General features: G+C 29.2%; 1 protein-coding gene across 1 annotated transcript; it reads left to right on the top strand.

Annotated features, from left to right (window-relative positions):
• Positions 1–8,579: 8,579 nt before the first annotated feature.
• LOC124912589 lies at positions 8,580–10,992 on the top strand. Its single transcript, XM_047453231.1, has 2 exons — positions 8,580–8,728; positions 10,449–10,992. The coding sequence occupies exons 1-2, from the start codon at positions 8,584–8,586 to the stop codon at positions 10,829–10,831; spliced, it is 528 nt and encodes a 175-aa protein (XP_047309187.1). The 5' UTR covers positions 8,580–8,583; the 3' UTR covers positions 10,832–10,992.
• Positions 10,993–21,165: the final 10,173 nt, after the last annotated feature.

Below are 21,165 nucleotides of genomic sequence, written 5' to 3' on the forward strand. Positions count from 1 at the left end.
TATTAACCTTAATACCAACCCAACTCAACTTTAGAACCGATCCTATAACACCACCCCGGTCCCCCAATCTTGAAACCGATAGTATTCAACTTGCTGAAATATTAGAAATCGAGGCAGCACCTGAACTATCCTCTAAGACTAAGCAGCTCAAGGAGTTAGTTCAAGAGTTGACCGAAGAAGAAGATGCACGAACCAAGTATCGAATAGCCGCATGGAAAATATCAAGTGAAGCGGTGAACCAATTGTCTAAATATCAAAGACAAACCAAATGCAAATTTGGTCTTGGATACAAAGACAACAGATCGGTCAACCGGAACCATTCCAACAAGATGAAACTCACAAAAGACAATCTTCCCTTCATAAGATTTGTCAAGAGCTCTTCAACCGACAATGAGGCACAACGTGACTCAAAACAGGAAGAAGAATTAATATATGTAAGTCCAACTGACTCGGAAAAATGGCTTTATCCTGAGAGAAGGAAAGTCAACCGGCCAGCAGGTAAACAAACCGATCCACGACCACATAGAACAAACCAAAAGTCACTACAAAATAAGGCACTCTTAGGACAGCAGAAAGATGCCAAGTCTTGCACAGGAAAACTAATTAGAACCATAACCGGGAAAGCTATCCGATTTATTAAAGTCTGGATACCCAAGGGACTAATCAACCGCGGACTCAAAGAAAAATGGGGACCAGATTTTCTATTGTCTATGAATGTAGGTAAATCAAGACAAAGGCTTGAAAAAGACAACATTGCATCCGGACAGCCGGCTGCTGACAGACACATCACATGAAGGGAACAAACATGAAGTGGCTAACATCCTCACAAAGCCACTTCTCGAGTCTAAGTTTTCTTCCCTTAGAAATATTTTAGAATTGTTAGATTACAAAAATTTTCAAACAAAATTCTTTTTCAAATAATGTTCTCCTTAAACCAAACCGTTTTTCCAAAAACCGGCCAAACAAACATAAGATTTTTAAACCGGCCAAACAAACATAAGATTTTTAAACCGGCCAAACAAACATAAGATTCTTAAACCGGCCTACTTCTTACTTCTTGCATGGTTTTGAATATTTATTCTAAATAATCAAAAATGGAGAAATGGTTAGAAAAATTTAAGTAAGTTAATTTTAAACCGGCCAACGATTACAAGTTTTGAATATTTATTCTAAATAATCAAAAAGGGAGAAATTGTTAGAAAATAAACCGTTAAGTCATATCAAGTATATTAATTGGTTTAAATATAACAAGAAGGTGCTGTAGCGTAGTTGTAAACACCCATGCCTGTCACACAGGTGACTAGGGATCAAATCTCATCGACTGCAAATAATATTTAAAGTTTTACTATTTCAGGTAAGCTAAGAAAAATCCAAAATTTACCTATAGCAAGATCAGCTCGGTTAAAGCGTTCGGTCAACCGGTTCGGTCAAGAAGTTCAAAATCCGGACAGGTTCAACCTGTGTGCAGAAATCCTGACAGGTTCAACCTGTGTGCAGAAATCCGGACAGGTTCAACCTATATGCAGAAATCCGGACAGGTTCAAGTTCAGGACCGGTTGAGTTGTAAACCGAAAGAACGGTCAAGAAATCTAAACGGTCAGAAAATCAAAACGGCCAGAAGAAGCAAATGAACAAACCTGAAGTTATCAAGTTGAATATCAAACTGGCCAAAAGAAGCAAATGAACAAACCTGAAATTATCAGGTTGAATATCAAACCGACCAGAAGAAGCAAATGAACAAACCTGAAGTTATCAGGAACGGTCAAAAATCTGACCGATCAAGTAATCAAACCGATTAGAAGAAGAAGCAAAGGATGTATCCAAAACCGGAAATTATCCAGTTAACCTGAAGCCAAGAACAACCGGTAGACATCCTAAACCGAAATACAGTATCCAACCGGAAAACCGATGAGAAGACTACTTAGAGAAAGAAGTCAAGAATATCAAACTAAGTATAACTTACAAATCGGTGCAAACAGATACTTTGGGTATCTGTAGAAGATAACATCAAAGGATCTGACTATGACATTGCCATATCCATAAAAGTCTGATGATACTCTACAGGCTGCAGAAGATTGCCTGAAGAGATCTTTCCACTCTGGGATAAGTCAGAGGCGCAACCTTCCAGGTGCAGGCAACTATCCAACCGACAGTTTCTATATTAAGTAAAAGACAAACTTAGCCGGTTTGACCGATGCCTTGGAAACCAGAACCGCATTTAATGCAAGGCTGAACCTCTGCTCAACCAATCACATTCTAACCGATCTGCACTAACCTACTAATACCGCTCCAACCGATTCAACATCACCTAAACCGAATTACTAAGCTGCAAAACCGACCCAGCAATCCCCAAACCTATCTTATTCAAATCCGGTTCTGCCTATCTCGTGTGTGTGCTGCTTCAACCTGAAACAAACCACTTTCGCGCTTGAACTCGATTCAAGGGTTTGTGACAGTTTGTGTAGTATTGAAACCCTGATGTTAATCTCTAACCGGATTAATCACCACCATTTACGTGAGACGCGCTAACCGGCCAACCCCGGTCCCCCAGCCGCGACCTAGATCCTAACAATATCTACTACCCAATTTGAGGGGGAGTGTAGAATTATCTCTCTATCTTCCTTGTAAGAAAATATGGAAAGTTAAACAATTTCAATAATGAAATATTATTAGTAGGAAATCTATGGGACTAATTGATTTGCTAATTAATTGAAGATTTTCTATTAATTGTCAAATCAATTATAATTCATATGATTTTGTTTAAATCATTTCCTTTTATGTAAATGTAATTTTTATTATTTAACACTAGACTTCTTATGTATAGAATACAAGCAATACAATTCTCTACATATTTTCTCTCTCAAAAATTCTAACAGATTTTTTTTTTTAAATCCGAAAATCGGGTTTGTTGTTCTTGGGATAATTATGTTGAATAATAGCCCAAAAAGCTCTCCAACATGATTGTAATGATGTTGGACAATTGTTTGGATCATGTTTGATCCATCCAGATAATATTTGATCAAAATTAAAATTTTCAAAATAATTGAAAATTTTGAGTTCTTGATTTGGTCAAAATGAATAACAATATTCATGTTTTGGTACCAATCAAGTATATGAGATATAAGAAAGTTATTTGAGAAGCTTCTTCCTCCTCAAAATAACTTTAAAATAAAAAATCCAAAATTTGATCACAAACTGTTTTGAACGATTTGATCATCATCTAAGTTGATTGATACCTTAAGATGATTATCAACATGTTCCTGAGAGCTTTGTGAAACTAGTCAAACCCCTGGATCAAAGAATTCAAGCTAAAAAATAAATTTAAAAATTTGCACTTTTGTGTTCTTGAGGACCGAAGATTGTTAGCCTAAGACCGAGACCTAAGAGCGAGAATTTCAATAGGACTGAGAGGTCCGACCGATGTTCTTGAGCTAGGACCGAGAAATTCGACCAAAGATTTTCATCCAAGATTGAAAGATCCGACCTAGGACCGAGAATTCCAGAACCTAGGACCGAGGAATCTTAACCTAGGACCGAAAGGAGCGTTGAATCTCGATCTTGGACCGATAATTCCTAAACCCGGGACCGAGGGACTTAGCCCAAAGCTAGCCTAGGACCGAGAGGTTTATACATCTCGACCAAGGGACTTAGCCTAGAGCTAGCCTAGGACCGATAGGTTTATACACTTAGACCGGTAATCTCAGCCAAGGACCGAGAGTTATTAGTACCATAACCGAGGGTGTTTTGACCTCGACCGATAAAAACGGACCCAAGGCTTAGGACTCTAGTCATAAGGCCTATTTTGGTTCCACTTTTAAAAATATGAAAATATGACATACCCTAATTTATAAATAATATTATTAATTTATAATAATAATAAAATAATATTTTGAATTTTTAAATTCAAAATAACCCAAAAAGAGATTAAAAATCAAATTAGGTTTAATTATTGTAATAATTAAACCCTAATAAGAAAAATTAAATAAAAATCCAAAACTAGTTTGAGGTTAAAATATTGTGTTTATTTTACCCAAATTAAACCCAAGAAGGGGTTGAAATTATTTAATTGTGATTTTAAACATAAATTAGGTATAATTTATGGCTTAAAACAATTAAATAAATACCCTAAAATATCCAAAAATACCTTAAAAAAATAAATGAACATAATTTTTATTATGTTGTCAAAAATATTTTTATATATTAATTTGGTGAAGAAAAACACAAGAAAGAGTTAAAAATTCGATTTCAAATAACCATTTTATTAAAAATATAAACTGATAATTCTATGTGGCCGAAATTATGTTTTAATATCGTAGTAGGATTCATAGTCAACGGATCAGCACTGGATTTTCATCCAGCGCCCAAGAAGACTCTACGCCTACCGGTTGTAACCATGTGCACGTGCGCCTGATCCACACCAGAACAACTAACGAGGACGTTAACCCCGTTAACCCAGACGCCCGAACGCCAATGGAACACTAACGGACCGCCAATGGCACGTTTTGATTAATAAAAATGACGTCGTTTTGTTCTTATTCTTCGCGAACGCCGGAGGCCGCGATCGACTCCGTCGACCTTCTAGAAAACTTATCTCCGCCATATTTTGTAAGAGAATTCTTGGGGGTTATACAAACCCAAAATTATTTTTGTAATTTTAGGACCCAATACCATTTTCTAAAAATCCCGAAAATTAGAAAATGATTTCAAAATATTTTTAGGATATTTCCCACAAAATAATATTTTGACTAAGGCCTATTGGGTGCTTATTTCTAAACTCTAACATCCTTAAAATTAACTGATGTTCTTCAGGTATTTCCCTCCCAAATAAACGTTATCAGCAACAGGTACAAGCATTTAAATATTATTGTTTCAATATTTTAAATAACGCTAAAACCTAGAAACTAGGACCAGAAGAATAATCGGTAAAAATAAAACGTTATACAAATCGATTTTTAAAAGCCAACTTTATAAGTAGAAACCATTTTTAACGGGTACAGAGGATGAAGCGCGGAAGCTTTTTTCCCAAGTATCACCAAACTACGAACTGAAAGAAACTTTGACCATTACGTGCCGTTTTTTTTAATGATTTTCAAAAATCAATTGACGACTCTATTTCAAACTAAAGAATATCTTAAATTAATTATGTTTAATTAATTTAAACTAATGGATTTCTAAAAGAATCAAATTGTATTTTGATGGTTGTAAATCTCCAGATTATTTAAAATTGAATCCGAAATTAATTATTTTTAATTAATTTCAAAACTGTGAGGAATCAATAAAATCTTTTAAAAATAATGTTTTATTTTAAAAGAAAATTCTTAACACGCACACCGATGTTGAAATTCTTGAACTTCGAGCTTTTCATGGAAAACAGGACCTAAATACAAAAATGTTTTTTCGAGGGTTACAAATCTCATTTGAGTTCTGAATGATTAATGTTAAAGTAGAGAAAGCCGAACGAATCAATAAAACTGTGTCGAAAAATCTCTACAAAATATTTTGAGCGACAATTAAAATTATCATTAGTCAAAGGTCGAAAAATAACGTATGAAAAAATCTTGGCAAATGAAAATAGACCATCTACATATATGGTTGAGATATTGAAAAATCTATACAAATAATAGGAGGATACATGTAAAAGGGTCATCCATATGAAAGATCAAATTCAATACATTTTCATTAAAAAAATGAAAAATAATAGTAGATTTAATTATTTCATCCCATTTGCTGCTAAGAAGATGACAAATACGGACTCAATAAAATATCATTAACACAATCAGAATATATGAGTAGCAAACGACCCACCAACAATTGAGAGTACTATTCGAACTATAAAAATACGAGAAAAAAACTAATACGATTAAACAAGATGTCAGAACGAATAAAACGCAATATCAACTTAAATCTAATTAATTGAAAGAAAAACGAGGCACCCTTCAATGTTAAGAAAACCATTAAAGGTATGGATGACAACGAGTATCATACCCGCTGGGTAGTGAAGTACCCATCCTCGAACCCAATTTTTATTTTACTACCCGACCCCGACGGGTATTTTTATTTATATCACATCCCCGATTCGTCGGGTACCCGATCCTGACGGATCTCCCATTACCCGATTAAAAATATAAATTTATATTTATTATTTTCTAAACATACTAAATATTAAAAACACAAAAAAAAAATGTGTATTACTTGCATACATATATTGTAAAAGTTAGAAAAATATAACAACTTTATGAAGATTAAAAAGTTGAAGTAAGGGATAAATAAACTTGATGAACTAAACAACTTTGTTGAGAAAAAGTTGGAGAAAATTAAAATAATGTTAAACTTGAAATTAAAAAGTTATCCCCTCTTCTAGCCTAGTGGCAACAAGAGATGGATATCCCTCAGGCCTTCATGAGGTCCTGGGTTCGAACCCGTCAGGCGGCAAGTTCTGCGCCTGGTTAAGTATGTTTGCGGGCTATGTACTTAATCCGCGGGGATTAGTCGCACTCCATAGGAGTAGCGGAACCCAGCGTTCTCAAAAAAAAAAAGTGATGAGTGAGTAAAGAGAAAAAAAATTATTAAAGAAAATATTAAAAGTCATGGGATGAAAAATTAAAATATGTTAAAAGTGAAGGGTTGATATCCATAAAATAAATAATAAATTTATAATGATTGTAATGACGTAGAATTTGAAAAATTATTTTAAACTTTAATATATATATATATATATATATTATTATTATTTTGGATATAGAGTATCAGATTTGGATTTTGCAATCTCCTCATCTCCGAATTCAATTGGGTAATCTTTTCATTCTCTATCACCGACCTCGAACCCGATTAAAGATACCTAAACCCGACTATTAGGTATATAAATATTCATTGTCATCCATAATTAGAGGGGCCAAGAAAAATTAATCTTTCAATTTCTCTATTGAGTGTACTTTTCTAAAGAGTGAACTAGAATAATGAGATATTTCAAACCCACTTAAATGTATAAGAATCATTATACATATTACCCCGTTACTCCATTATTTAAGCAACTCATATTCTCATAGTCATGGGTTCGATGACCATTTAAAAAAAATAATATATTATTCTATTTTATGAATAAAAATTGAAATTGATAATTTAATTATTTATTTTTTTCAAATAATCCAATATGAAAGAAGGTGTAATTTATTGATGTTGGGTTGTAGGGTAGACATAGAAAGGGAGAATATTGAAGAGAAAGAGATGGGGGAGACATGTAAGGTGTGGGGGCTCCCATTCCCATTTTGTGCAAAATTGAAAGGTGAAAGTGGCTTGTGAGGGTGGGGTTTCTTTCTAGGTCAGGGGAGAAAGAGAAAGACCCGAGGCCTTGTTAGAATGAATTTTTCATATAATTTAATACAAATCAAACATTATTTCAATCTACTCATTAAATTCATTAATCAAATACTAAAATATTATTTATAAAAATTATTATTATTATTTATTTATATATATATCAATATAATTTAATTTTTTTTACTAACAAAAATCATTCACTATTATTTATTATTTTCTCTCTTGATTTTTTAAATAACTTGTCACCACCGAGTAAGACCTAATGTCTTGTTCGAAATGAGTTTTTTTTTTAAACCTAGACGAAGAAAAAAATAATTATTGGTGATGATTTTGAGGAGGTGATGATTATTTTTAGTAAAAAGATTTAAAATGTATTGATATATATAAATAAAATAAAAAAATAATTATTTAAAATAGATAATATTTTAGTATTTTGATTAATGAAATTAGTAATGTGATTGTTGAGAAATGATTGATTGAAAATTTGATTTTAGTTGGTTTTATAAAACCCTAAGAGAACAAACCCTAAAGCCTAGTTAGTATTTGAGTTTTCAAATAACCCAACAAAATAAATTGTGATATCAACTCTCTCTTCCATCAAATCAATTAATTCATTAACTAAAATACTCTTTATTTTAGATGATTATTATTTATTTATTTTATTTATATATATAAATACTTCTTCGGTCTTTTTATAAAAAAAAAATCCTAACTTTTTCAAAATCGCCCATAATCATTGTTTTCCTTTCCAGTTATTTAAATAACCTGGAATACGAACAAGACTTAATTAACTCTCATGTCAAATCACACCAATGGCAACTCAAACCCTACCTCCCCGTTCTTCTTCTTCTTCCATCTCCTCTTCCATTATTATTATAATCACATTTAAACTCTCTTTTGTACTTGTTATTTGTCTAATCGCGCCCCAGATCTCAAACTGATTCATAGGCTATGCCTAGACCAGGACCAAGACCTTACGAGTGTTTGCGCAGGGCATGGCACAGCGATAGACATCAGCCTTTAAGAGGTTCCATAATTCAACAAATTTTCAGGTAATTGCATCAATCTATTCTATTTTATTCTATTCTTCAATTTCTGTTTTATGTACACCACCTGTTTCTTGAATTAAAGGTTTGTACACGAAAACCACAATTCTTCTACTAAGAAGAACAGAGAATGGCAAGAGAATTTACCTCTTCTTGTCTTCAAAACCGAAGAAATCAGAGGTTTTACTTTTTCTTTTTCTTCATCATCTGAAAGATTTATATGATTATTCTTGCAATATTTCAGGGGGAGTACATGGATAGCCAAACTCTATGGGAGAGAATGAATGAAGCCATTGATACAATCATTAGGAGAGATCAAAGCTCTGAAACTGAAACTGCAGACTTGTTACCGCCTTGTGTTGAAGGTAATAAATAAACAAATATTTTATTTTAAATTTAACAAGATAACCATATAAATAAATAAAGAATCGAATAACAAGAACGAATTTTGTAACTTAAATTAGTATTATCTTCTTAATAAATGACCTATTGGAAAATTTTGAGAAAGAATTTATATTATTTTTAGGGTAAATTTTTGTTGTTTAATAAATTCCTTTTTTTAGATAATAATTTAAATTCTACTTTATTTCGAATATATGAGAGTAATGGATACTTGAGTCGGATTGTGGGTTAACTCGCCCATAAACTTAAAACGGTTAAAAATAAAATTAAAAATGCTATAGGTATGGTTTGAACTTACAACCTAACAAAACAAGTATAACCTTTTAACCAAGTTGATAATAACACTTTATATTTTAAATTCAACCCAAAATTTGATAAACGCGTGACATTTTAACCATATAAATTCAACTTTTTAACTAACTAATATATATATATGCTTAATTTTTAAAGTGTCCGGATTACCGGGTCGAGAACTGTGATTAATTTGGATATATGTGAGAGTAAATTGATACTTGAGTCGGATTGTGGGTGACCCGCCCATAAAATTTTACTGTAATATTTTTTCACGATTTTTTATATTATTACTCGTGCAAATGCACGAGATACATGCTAGTTTAAATAAGATTGTTATTTGTTGTAAAAAAATATTTAAAATAAAATTAATAAATATTTTTTTTAATTTAATCTAAAAAATTATAAAAAAATATTTTCAATCATAATTTCAATCATCTTTCTTAATCAATTAATTCATTATTAAAATAATAAAATATATTTTATTTTAAATTATTGTTTTTTATTATATTTATATATATTAATATCTTTTAAATCTTTTTATTAAAAAAAAAAATTTCACTCCATCAACCGAACAAACTTTTAAAATTTATTCAGTAATGGTCCAATTACTTTTTAAAAAAACTATTCTGATTTGACAAACTTAATTAAAAGGTAGATTTCAAATATTAAATAAAAAGAGAAAAAAAATTAATATGAAATAATATAAATTTAAATGGTCTTAGGTCTTGTTTGATCTAGGAATATTTTAAATAACTAAGTTTTTGTGAAATAACTTTATTTGACATAATCTTTTAAATAATTTACTTACTATTAATCATATTTTTCAGTTATCAGCCAAAATAGAGAACATTTTTATCCAACTAACTTCAAATAGCTTCAACTTTCATCAAGGTTATTTTTTTTATAAAAAATTGATTATTAAAATAACTGGATTAAGGTTATAGATATGTAACTATATATATATTTGAGATTAATTTTAAATAATTTACTATTAAGTAATCATATCATTTCAGTTATCAACCAAATAGAGAATATTTGTATCCACTTCTAACATCAAATAACTTAAGCTTTTATTAAGAGAGAATTTGAGAGAGGGAATGAGAGAGAGAATGACTTACATCAACTTATTGGTTGGAAAAAAGGGAAAAGTGGGAGGAAAGAGAGAAGAGAGAAATTATTTGATTTTTTCAGCCAATTATATTGTGAGTCGTGTCATTCCCTCTCTTATTTCCTCACCCAAATTCCCTCTCCCAATCATTTCTCTTTTTTTTAATAACAAATTTAGCTAATTATATATAATTTATGAATTATATATGAATGATGTTAATTATTAATTTCAAATAATCACATGAATATATTTGTTTATTGAAAATTTTGTTTTTGTATTAGCTTCCCTAAATTTGGGATGTGTTCCTTTAAGAGCATCTAGAAGCCAATGTAATTCATACTCAAGAAGTTATCTTTCTCCAATCATCCAAGAACAAGAACATGAATCTCTTACAAATCTGTTAAAACATCCATTGGAAATTCTTCATGCTTCCACTAGTAAACAGTTAAATCCAATTCAACCTAATGTGTTCGAAGATAAACCTAACGGAGGATTTGAGTGTGATTTAACTTTGCGGTTAGGTTCATCAACGACAACAACAACATTTGGTATCGATCTTAACAGTGTAATTCCTAAAGAGGAAGCAACTGTTGAATGGAGGAAAAGAAAGGCATCAGTTTTCACTCAAGAATGGCATCAAAGGAAAAAACCAGGTCCGTTTTAATATGATTTTTTTATTTATTTTTTTGTGATCAAATATATGTATATATAGATAAAAAGATATATAAGTTAATTAATTACTTGTATCTTGATATTGATTTGTCGACTGATTAGGACATTCGTAATCAGTGTTGACATTTGAGAGAGCTGGCCTTCTCTTGTCCTTATTATTTGTTATTGGGCTATTTCAATTATTTGGATAAATATTTAAATTTATGCTATCTCTGAAATATTAGATGTATCATATATAAAATTGAATATTATAATATTTAAGAACAAATTTAAATAACTAATTAAATAGAATTAATAATACAAATATTTCAAAATAATCAAACAATTACAAACACAATTGAACATCCTAATAATAAAATTTATGTTTAATATTGTAATTTTAGGTTTAATATTATTATTGATGGGTATAAATATAATCAAAATAGTGTACTGAAAATTATTGGTTAGGGTAAAATTGTAATAGTTTATTTTTAAAGAATATTAGTTATAAAGATTTTTTTTACCTTTATGTTTTTAAATATATATATATATATATAATTAGTCATTAAATTAATTAAATAATAATAATAATGAGTAAATGAAATGATATTATGTAAAATGATATTTATTTAAAATAATTAATAATATATTTATTTATAAATATAAATTCATTTTTTTATTATTTATAATTATAAACTCACTTTTTTTTTATGAAATCGTATAAAATCAAAATTATTTATAAACTCGTAAAATCGAATAATCGTAAATTAAAATCGTAAAATTTTAGAATTTTAAAAATATGAAAAAAGTTAATTTGGATAGGTACTTGTATTACTAGGTCGAGCTAATAAAAGTTTATTTAAATGTATATATTATTAAAATTGGTTCATTTAGCCTTTTAATAAATATATATATTTTTAAATAAAAAATTATTAATTAAATATTTATTTTTTCTCTCACTGTTTTTATTAATTAAATATTCATTTTATCTTTCTTTTTCTTCATTCATGGATTATATTTCTCTTCTCTCTTTTTATCTTATTTCCTTTATCAATTTTGTTCTATGTAATGTTTTGTAATGAATTTGTTCTATTATAACAGGGTTTCTAATTTTGTGAAAAAAATTAACAATTTATTTGTGAATTTTATTTTAAAGTAATATTTTTATAAAATATTTATTTTTTTAATTTTTAATGTAAACAAAAATGAAATTAATACTCCTCCTATTTAATCTTTACATAAAAATTTAGAATTTTTAATAAAAATAAATATTACATAAACATTGATCTACTTTATCAATTACAATAATTAAGTATTAGTCCTTAAAAAAATCAAACAAATTTAAGTATTAGTCCTTAAAATGACCAAACAATTTTAAAATAATCTAGGTTGATATAAAAGAAAAGCAAATAGTAAAATAAATAAAATTAAAATAATTAAATGTCAAATATTGATATAAGAAATAATAATAGATAAAAGGAGATAAATTTATTAATTAATTAATAAAAAAAGAGAAAAAAAATCGAATATTTAATTTATAAATATTAGATTTTTAAAAATAAATTAACCCTGTTTACTAACCTACATTAGATGAACTAATGAACTAATTTTTAATAGTACATACATTTAAATGAATTTTTATTAGTTTATAAGTTTAATTGTTTCAAAAAATAACTTAGACATAAATAATGATGTCAATGGGTATCTGTGATATCCTTAGGTATCCAATGGTCGGATTCATGTATTTTATATCGTTTTTGGGGTCGAGGATGAAAAGTGAAAAAGGATTATCCAATCGGGCTTAGGTCGGATAAGGAGTATGTGAAACTCAAACTCGATACCCAAAATATTAATATTAAAATATAATATATATATATATATATATATTTTATTACTGGGTAGCGTTTGGTACGTGATATAAATTATATAAGGTATAAGTTGTATAGATGTATAAATTATAACGAGGTATAAATAATATAGGGTAGTATAAATTGTATAGGTTATTATTGTTTGGTATGAATTATAAGAATTGGTATAAGTTGTATATGGTTTATAATTTTGTGTTTGGTATATAGTATAAAAATGTAGTATAAAATGTATATATATTAATTTAAAATTTTAATTATTATTATTTTTATTATTTTATATTTATTTATATTATAAATAATATTGTTTATTATTATAAATTATTGTACTATTATTTAATAATTAATGTAAATTTAATTAACATTTAAAAAAATTAATTATACTATAAATCATAAATTATATTTATTTATTTTAAATATTATTAAAATTTGTAATAAAATAAAATTATTATTTATAATATAAGTAAATATATAAATTAATAATTAATCAAATTATTATTATAAAAATAAATAAATATTTTTTAATTAAAATATTGAAATATTTAAAAATATATATTAAAAATAATTAAATATAATAATAATATTATAACTAAATAAAATATATTTAATATATTATATAATAGTAAGTTATATATAATATTAATAAAAAATTATAATGAGAAATTAAAAATTAAGTGATATAAAAAAAATATTGTACCTAGAAGGACTAGTTACAATTTTATATTAAATATGAGGTATAAATTATATAAAGGTATAATTTTATAGTAAAATTCTAACAAAACACCATATTAAAACATTATTGGTATAGTTCATACTATACCAATAGTGTTATACCCCTTTATACCGGGTACCAAACACACCCTTAAAGTATAAAATAACTTTTCAAATTTCATATCTATACAAATTTATAATAAATATATTATTCATATTGCTCATTCACCCCACTCTAATATTATTTTAATTTCTCTTCTCAATTTCTCTTAATTTTTTTTTTTTTTAATAATACAAAATTTTCTCACTGTATTTACTTTTCACTTTTTATTTTTATGTTAAACAAATTTTCAACATTCTTTCTTGTTTTTTATGAACTTCAATATGTATTAACAACAAAATTATTATATTTTTAACTTATATAACATAATTATAAATTCAAATAATAATATTTTCATTTATTTTTTTTTAAATATTTATGATATTTAAAAATTAATAATAAATATAAACTCATATTTTAATCAGGTACCCGACGAATCGGGGACGATATACAAATAGAGATACCCATTAGGTTCTGGGTCAAGGTCGGGTAATAAATAAAAATTGGGTTCAGAGTTGAGTACTTTATTACCCAGCGGGTACTAGTGGTCATCCTTATACATGAACATGAGATTATGTTAATTTTTTACATTACAAAACAAATAAATAAATATTAACCATGTTAGTTAAAATATAAATGAACAACTTATATGTATTTCAATAATCTCATTTAAGCATTTAACCTCATTTAAGCATTTAAAAGAAAATAAAATTTGTAAGAGTTGGTTATAATTGGAAGAGTTGTCCATAACTTCTTAAAATAGCCTTGTAAAATTGAGAATTGAGTAATCAAATTCTATTAATAGAAAGGCTTAGAGGAAAAAGTTTAACATTGTAGTATATAATAGTTAAATGCTCCCTCCATTATTGGGTTGTTAGTTGTGACTCATTTTCAGCGATAATGAGTTTGGCTTCAAATTTGTTGTAGGCCATAGTTACTTCTTAAGTGCTATTTTACATTGTGCAACTTTTGTCCCATTTTTTTTACATTGTGCAACTTTCACTTTATATTGAAAAACCAAACAATAAACTTAGATTTTAAAGTTTTATGGTTTGTTTTAATGTAGAGTGAAAGTGCATGTTCTTCTTTCACCTTTTCAACTTTAGACCCCATTTTATTTTGATTTTTAAAATAATTTAAACAAAATTAATTTTTTAATTAATCACTTCTTAACTACACATCATTCATTTCATTAACCAAAATATTAAAATATTATTTATTTTAAATTATTATTTTTTATTTTACTTTTTATATCATTTTATAAAATATAATCATCACCTCCTTAAAATTATCAAAAATCATTATTTTTTTCTCCAAGGGTTTTAAAAAACCCCAATCCGAACCAATTATATTAGAACAAAATATATTTTTTAGGCTATATTTGTAAAACTTTCACTTGTTTAGGTCTTGTTGTTCCAGGTTATTTAAATAATTTAAAAAGAAAAAAATAATGATTATGGGCGATGATTTTGAGAAAATGATAATTATTATAGTAAAAAAACTTTTAATATATATATATATAAATAAAATAAATAATAATTTAAAATAAAAAATATTTTAGTATTTTAGTTAATGAACTAATTAATTTGATATATAAGAGAAAGAGTGATGTAATAATTGATTTTGTTAGGTTATTTAAAAAACCCAAATTTGAACGCGACTCAAAAAAGAGGAAAGAGAACAAATTATTTGTCTAACTGTCAAATCAAAATTGATTTTTCTACCACCAATTATTAGTTAGTTATTTATATTTATGGAATTAGACAGCTAGGTTTACACATTTTTTTGTTACGAATTTGAGATGAGAAAAATTAATAAATTAATAAATTAATAAATTAATAAATTAATAAATTTATCAATTTTTATTTATTTAAATTTTGGTCTAAAATATTATCACATTTATATATTTATTGAAAAGAATTTATTTAAATAAGGAATGATATATATATATATATATATATAATTAATTTTTAAACTAACACTTATAAGCTGAGTTATTTAACTAATAACAAGTGTGTTATTTAAAAATTATGATTGGCAATGATTTTGAATGATTATTTTTTTTTTTGTAAAATAATTTAAAAGATTTTACTATTTTAAAATAAATAATATTTTAGTTAAAATTGAGGGAGGTGATCTATATGAGAGGAGTTAAATTTTGTTTGATTAGGTTGAAATTATTTAAATAACCTTAACCGAAAAGACCTTCGGCAATTTATAATTTAAATAATATAACAATTTTACAAAAATTATAATTATAACAAAAAATTAAACAATCATGTAATTTTTGTAGTGTGACCTCAAATATTTATAATAATGAGTGATAAATGAGAGTACGATGAATGAACTAATAAAACGATATTAAAAAAAACAATATAAAATATTGAGAACGGTAATAAAAATAGTTATTGAATTAGGGTTGATAAATAATGTTAAAAAAAGTTCTTCAAAGTGATAACTAACCCACTGCATTTATATAAATAATGAAAAAATACTACACTTCGAATGAAAGATCAATTTTAATTAATTTTTATTGAAAAAAAACTTTAGAATCTATATCTTCATCTCTTTTTAATAAAATGTGACGAACACGAATTCGAGAAACGATTAATAATTTTTTTTTTTTAAATCGCATAAAATCATAAAATTAAAATTATTTATAAACTTATAAAATTGAATAATCGCAAATTAAAACCGTAAGCGTAAGAGTTTAATTAGTTTAAGAATTTACAGACTTGTTAGCCCTTTTTTAAATTATAAAATTTTATAATTTTAAAAGTAAGTTGAGATTTTATGAAACTTGTACATATTTTTTTTTAGTTATTTGAGTTTTTTTTTAATTATATATATATATATATATATATATAACATTTAATAAGATAAATATTAAGCGCGTTTTAAAACACTTTAAATTAGAATAAAAGATATCAAAATGAGATTATGTTAAATTTTCACTTTACAAAATAAATAAATATTAAGGTGTTAGTTAAAAATATAAATTAACAACTTATATGATATATGTTTCAATAATCTCATTAAAGCAATCAATTTGTTTTAAAAGGAGATAAAATTTGTAAAAGGCTTAGAGTAAAAAATTTGTTGGTACATAATAGTTAAATGCTTTTTTCATTATTTGGGCGTTAGTTGTGACTATTTTCAGCATCTACGAGGTTTGTTTAGGAATGATAATGTGTACTTATATGTCCGATACTCATGGGTACTCGATAGTTGGGTTAAGATATTTTAAATCGGGTTCGAAGTCAGAGTTGAGCATGGGGAGGGGGAGAAGGTATCCGGTCGGGTATGAGGTTGGGGATGGGGTATGTGCGACACCCAAACCCGTTATTCGATACCCGACTATATTAATATTAATTTTTTGTTTTATTTATGCATAATGTGTGACTTTACAAATGTTTCATCATTACAAATACAACCTAATATAAATCTTCAGCTCATCATTTTAATAATAAAATATTATTTTTCTCTCATCATTCTTCATATTTAATCTCTATTTTTTTTTTTCAATTTTCATTCTATTTTTTCTCCACTTTAATTTATCTTCATGATCTAAAAAACAAGTATATAGGTAAGTAATATATTTATTTATATTTTAATATTTTGATATTACTAATTTTAAATTATTTATTAAAGTTAGTATTTTTTTCTTCAATATTTTTAATATTATAAGTTTTTTAATCGGGTAATTGGATACCCATCGGAGATCGAGGATGAGAATATGAGTAGAGATACCCGTCGAGTACCTTACCCGTTGCCATCCCTAGTTTTCCTTCAACTTTTTAAGTACTATTTTACAATTTGCACTTTCACTTTACATTTGAAAACCAAACAATAAACTTAATATTTTATCTTCTACTTTTTCAACATATGTTTAGCACAAAATATATTTTTTAAGCGATATTTTTGTAAAATTTTCACTTGTTTAGAGAATAAGGAAGAGAGAGACCAAATTATTTGTAAGTGTCATATTAGAATTGATTTTTCTACCATGAATGGTGTTGCTATGTATATTTATAAGCCGGATCTTCTACTCTCGATTTCAGTGTTCACCTGTTGCGGACCAATGAAATTGCAGGAGCATTATTTTAATTATAAATCAAAAGCTGGGTTGAAGGGAGGGAGAGAGTATCCGGAACCCAGATATCTATCCGAGTTTACTCCAAACACTGTTAACGGAAGGTCCAGTTAACGTATGGAGTGAAGCTCCCTTCCCCCAGGCTCCATTTCAAAAGGAATGCAGATATAAGTTTAGAGAGAAACACATTTCGCTCCAGGCGCCATGTAATCACAGTGTATATAGATATGAGATACGAAGAGAAGTTTTAACATCATCAAAAAGGGAGAAATTGTTGGGTCAAATCAAACTAACTAAAATAAACTAAGGAGATAAATTTATTTAATGCTGATATTATTTGGATGATTTATGTTAAACTTAGTTATGATTAAGCTAAGTTGTCTATTTTTTTTGAGTAAGAGCAAATATAAAAGACTTTTCTACTTTAGACATGGTCTGAAGCAGGTTGTCTTAGACGTCTTACGTAGTTAGATGAGGTAGTCTAACTCCTTTAGACGCTGTCTAAAGGGAAACGTAGTTAGACGAGGACGTCTAACTCCTTTAGACGCTGTCTAAAGGGAAACGTAGTTAGACGAGGTAGTTTAACTCCTTTAGACGTGGTCTAAAGGAAAATGTAGTTAGATGAGGTAGTCTAACTCCTTTAGATGTGGTTTAAAGGGATGCGTAGTTAGACGAGGACGTCTAATTCCTTTAGACGCGGTCTAAAGGGATGCGTAGTTATACGAGGACGTGTAACTCCTTTAGACGCAGTCTAAAGGGATGCGTAGTTAGACGAGGACGTCTAACTCCTTTAGACGCGGTCTAAAGGATGCGTAGTTAGACGGGGACGTCTAACTCCTTTAGACGTAGTCTAAAGGAAAGTGTAGTTAGAAGAGGACATCTAACTCCTTTAGACGTTGTCTAAAGGGAAACATAGTTAGATGAGATAGTCTAACTCCTTAAGACACTGTCTAAAGGGAAATGTAGTTAGACGGGGTAGTCTAACTCCTATAAATGTGGTCTAAAGGGATGCGTAGTTAGACGAGGAAATCTCACTCCTTTAGACGTTGTCTAAAGGGAAATGTAGTTAGACGAGGTCTAAAGGGAAACATATTTAGAAGAGGTAGTCTAACTCCTTTAGATGTGGTCTAAAGGGATGTGTAGTTAGACGATGACGTGTAACTCCTTTAGACGCGGTCTAAAGGGATGCGTAGTTAGACGAGGACGTCTAACTCCTTTAGACGCGGTCTAAAGAGATGCGTAGTTAGACGAGGACGTCTAACTACTTTAGACGCAGCCTAAAGGAAAGCGTAGTTAGAAGAGGACGTCTAACTCCTTAAAATGCTGTCTAAAGGGAAACGTAGTTAGATGAGGTAGTCTAACTCCTTTAGACAATGTCTAAAGGGAAATGTAGTTAGACGAGGTAGTCTAACTCCTTTAGACTCGGTGTAAAGGGAAACGTAGTTAGACGAGGTAGTATAACTCCTTTAGACATTGTCTAAAGGGATACGTAGTTAGACGAGGTCATCTAATTCCTTTAGATGCGGTCTAAAGGGAAGCGTAGTTAGACGCGGTCTAAAGGGAAGCGTAGTTAGACGAGGACGTTTAACTACTTTAGACGCGGTCTAAAGGGAAGCGTAGTTAGGCGAGGACGTCTAACTCCTTTAGACGCGGTCTAAAGGGAAGCGTAGTTAGACGAGGTTGTCTAACTAAATCCTTTAGACACTTTCTAGAGGAATGCGTAGTCAAACGAGGACGTCTAACTCCTTTAGATGCGGTCTAAAGAAGAATGTTAGATCATTTGCTTTAGCAGCTGTCTGAAGGAAGCATCTGTCTAACCACAATTACTTAATTGTTTGCTCCACTTCTTTCAACAGTCGGACAAGCCTGCTATTTACATCAAATGAATGAATGTCACGCACGCGAATATCTCTAAGTTACCTTTCTAGTACATGACAAGATTAGAGGATATTCAGCGCACTACTTGTTCGGTACGACCACAATCTAAATTCTCAGAGTCTGTTGTACTCTTGTACTCTATGAGGCCGTCCAATGGATACATGCGACGTGTACACAAAGAATATTCGACCGTTGGTATACTTCAACTATATATAGAAGCTCGAGGACAACGGTCGAACGACTACACACATTATTCAAGAAAGTCTAAAAAGCAAAAAGGAAAATATCTCTTTCTTACTCTGTCTGTGAGGAATTCTAATAGCATACTGTGTTTTTTGTGAGAAACCTCAGCGTTGTAAGTTGAACAAAGGTTATTCTGTTCAATAGAGAGTTAGCTAGATTAGTGAGTTGTATTTCATTGAAAGTCTTCTAGGAGTTTTATCTACGAACATCCATAAAACTCCTCGTGTTATTTACTTTCTTACATTCAGTTGTCTAAAGCTTCAAATCCAACGAACAGTTCCGCACTTGAATCCGTTTCAAAAGTGTGGAGGATTTGTGAAGAATAGAAACAGATATTAATCCATCACAGGATTACTATCGAATTTTTTATTGTAAATTGTTCAAAATAGCAAGACCTTAGTCTCTATTGTCAACACCGATCCCATCAACATATTGTCGGGTCAATTTATTTTGACTAAACTAAACTTAAGAATAAGCTTATTTTATGCTAACTTTATTTTGATGATCTGTGTTAAAACTTACTTGTGAATAAAGCTAAGTTTTCTATTTGTTTTGTGCATGTGCATATATAAGACTATGCCACTTTAGACGTGGTCTAAAGCAGGCTATTTTAGACGTCTAACTCCTTTAGACGAGGTTTAAAGGAAAGAATAGTTAGACGTGGTAGTCTAAATTCTTTAGACGAGGTCTAAATGGTAGTTAGACGAGGTCGTCTAACTCCTTTAGACGAGGTCTAAAGGGAAGTATAGTTAGACGTGGTAGTCTAACTCCTTTAGACGAGGTCTAAAGAAAAGCGTAGTTAGACGAGGACGTCTAACTCCTTTAGACGAGGTCTAAAGGGATGCGTAGTTAGACAAGGTCGTCTAACTCCTTTAGACGAGGTCTAAAGGAAAGCGTACTTAGACGAGGTCGTCTAACTCATTTAGACGAGGTCTAAAGGGATGTGTAGTTAGACGAGGACGTCTAACTTCTTTAGAAGATGTCTAAAGGGATGCGTAGTTAGACGAGGACGTCTAACTCTTTTAGACGAGATTTATAGGGATGCATAGTTAGACGAGGACGTCTAACTCCTTTAGACGAGGTCTAAAGGGATGCATAGTTATACAAGGACGTATAACTCCTTTAGACGAGGTCTAAAGGGGTGCATAGCTAGACGAGGACGTCTAACTCCCTTAGATGCAATCTAAAGGAGCACGTCTAATGCATTGCTTTAGCAGCCGCCTGAAGAAAGCATATGTTTAACCACGACCAACTAGATATCTTCTACTCCTGCTTCACTCACTTCTGTGCAGTCTTACAAGCCAACTAATTATATCAAATGAACGAACGCCACGTACGCAAATATCCTTCCAACTGTATGTCTAGTACAAGACAATATTAGAGGATATTCGGTGCACTACCAATTCGGTACAACCACGAACATTTTACTCAGAGTTTGCTATACTCTAGTACTTTGG

Source organism: Impatiens glandulifera, chromosome 8, assembly GCF_907164915.1.
Source record: "Impatiens glandulifera chromosome 8, dImpGla2.1, whole genome shotgun sequence".
Lineage (NCBI taxonomy): Eukaryota > Viridiplantae > Streptophyta > Magnoliopsida > Ericales > Balsaminaceae > Impatiens > Impatiens glandulifera.

Excerpts from the sequence above, each read along its gene's own strand:
- LOC124912589 (XM_047453231.1), top strand. The coding sequence starts at position 8,584 with ATGATTATTCTTGCAATATTTCAGGGGGAGTACATGGATAGCCAAACT. Across the intron at positions 8,729-10,448 it reads GTTACCGCCTTGTGTTGAAG|CTTCCCTAAATTTGGGATGT; the intron begins GTAATAAATAAA and ends TTTTTGTATTAG.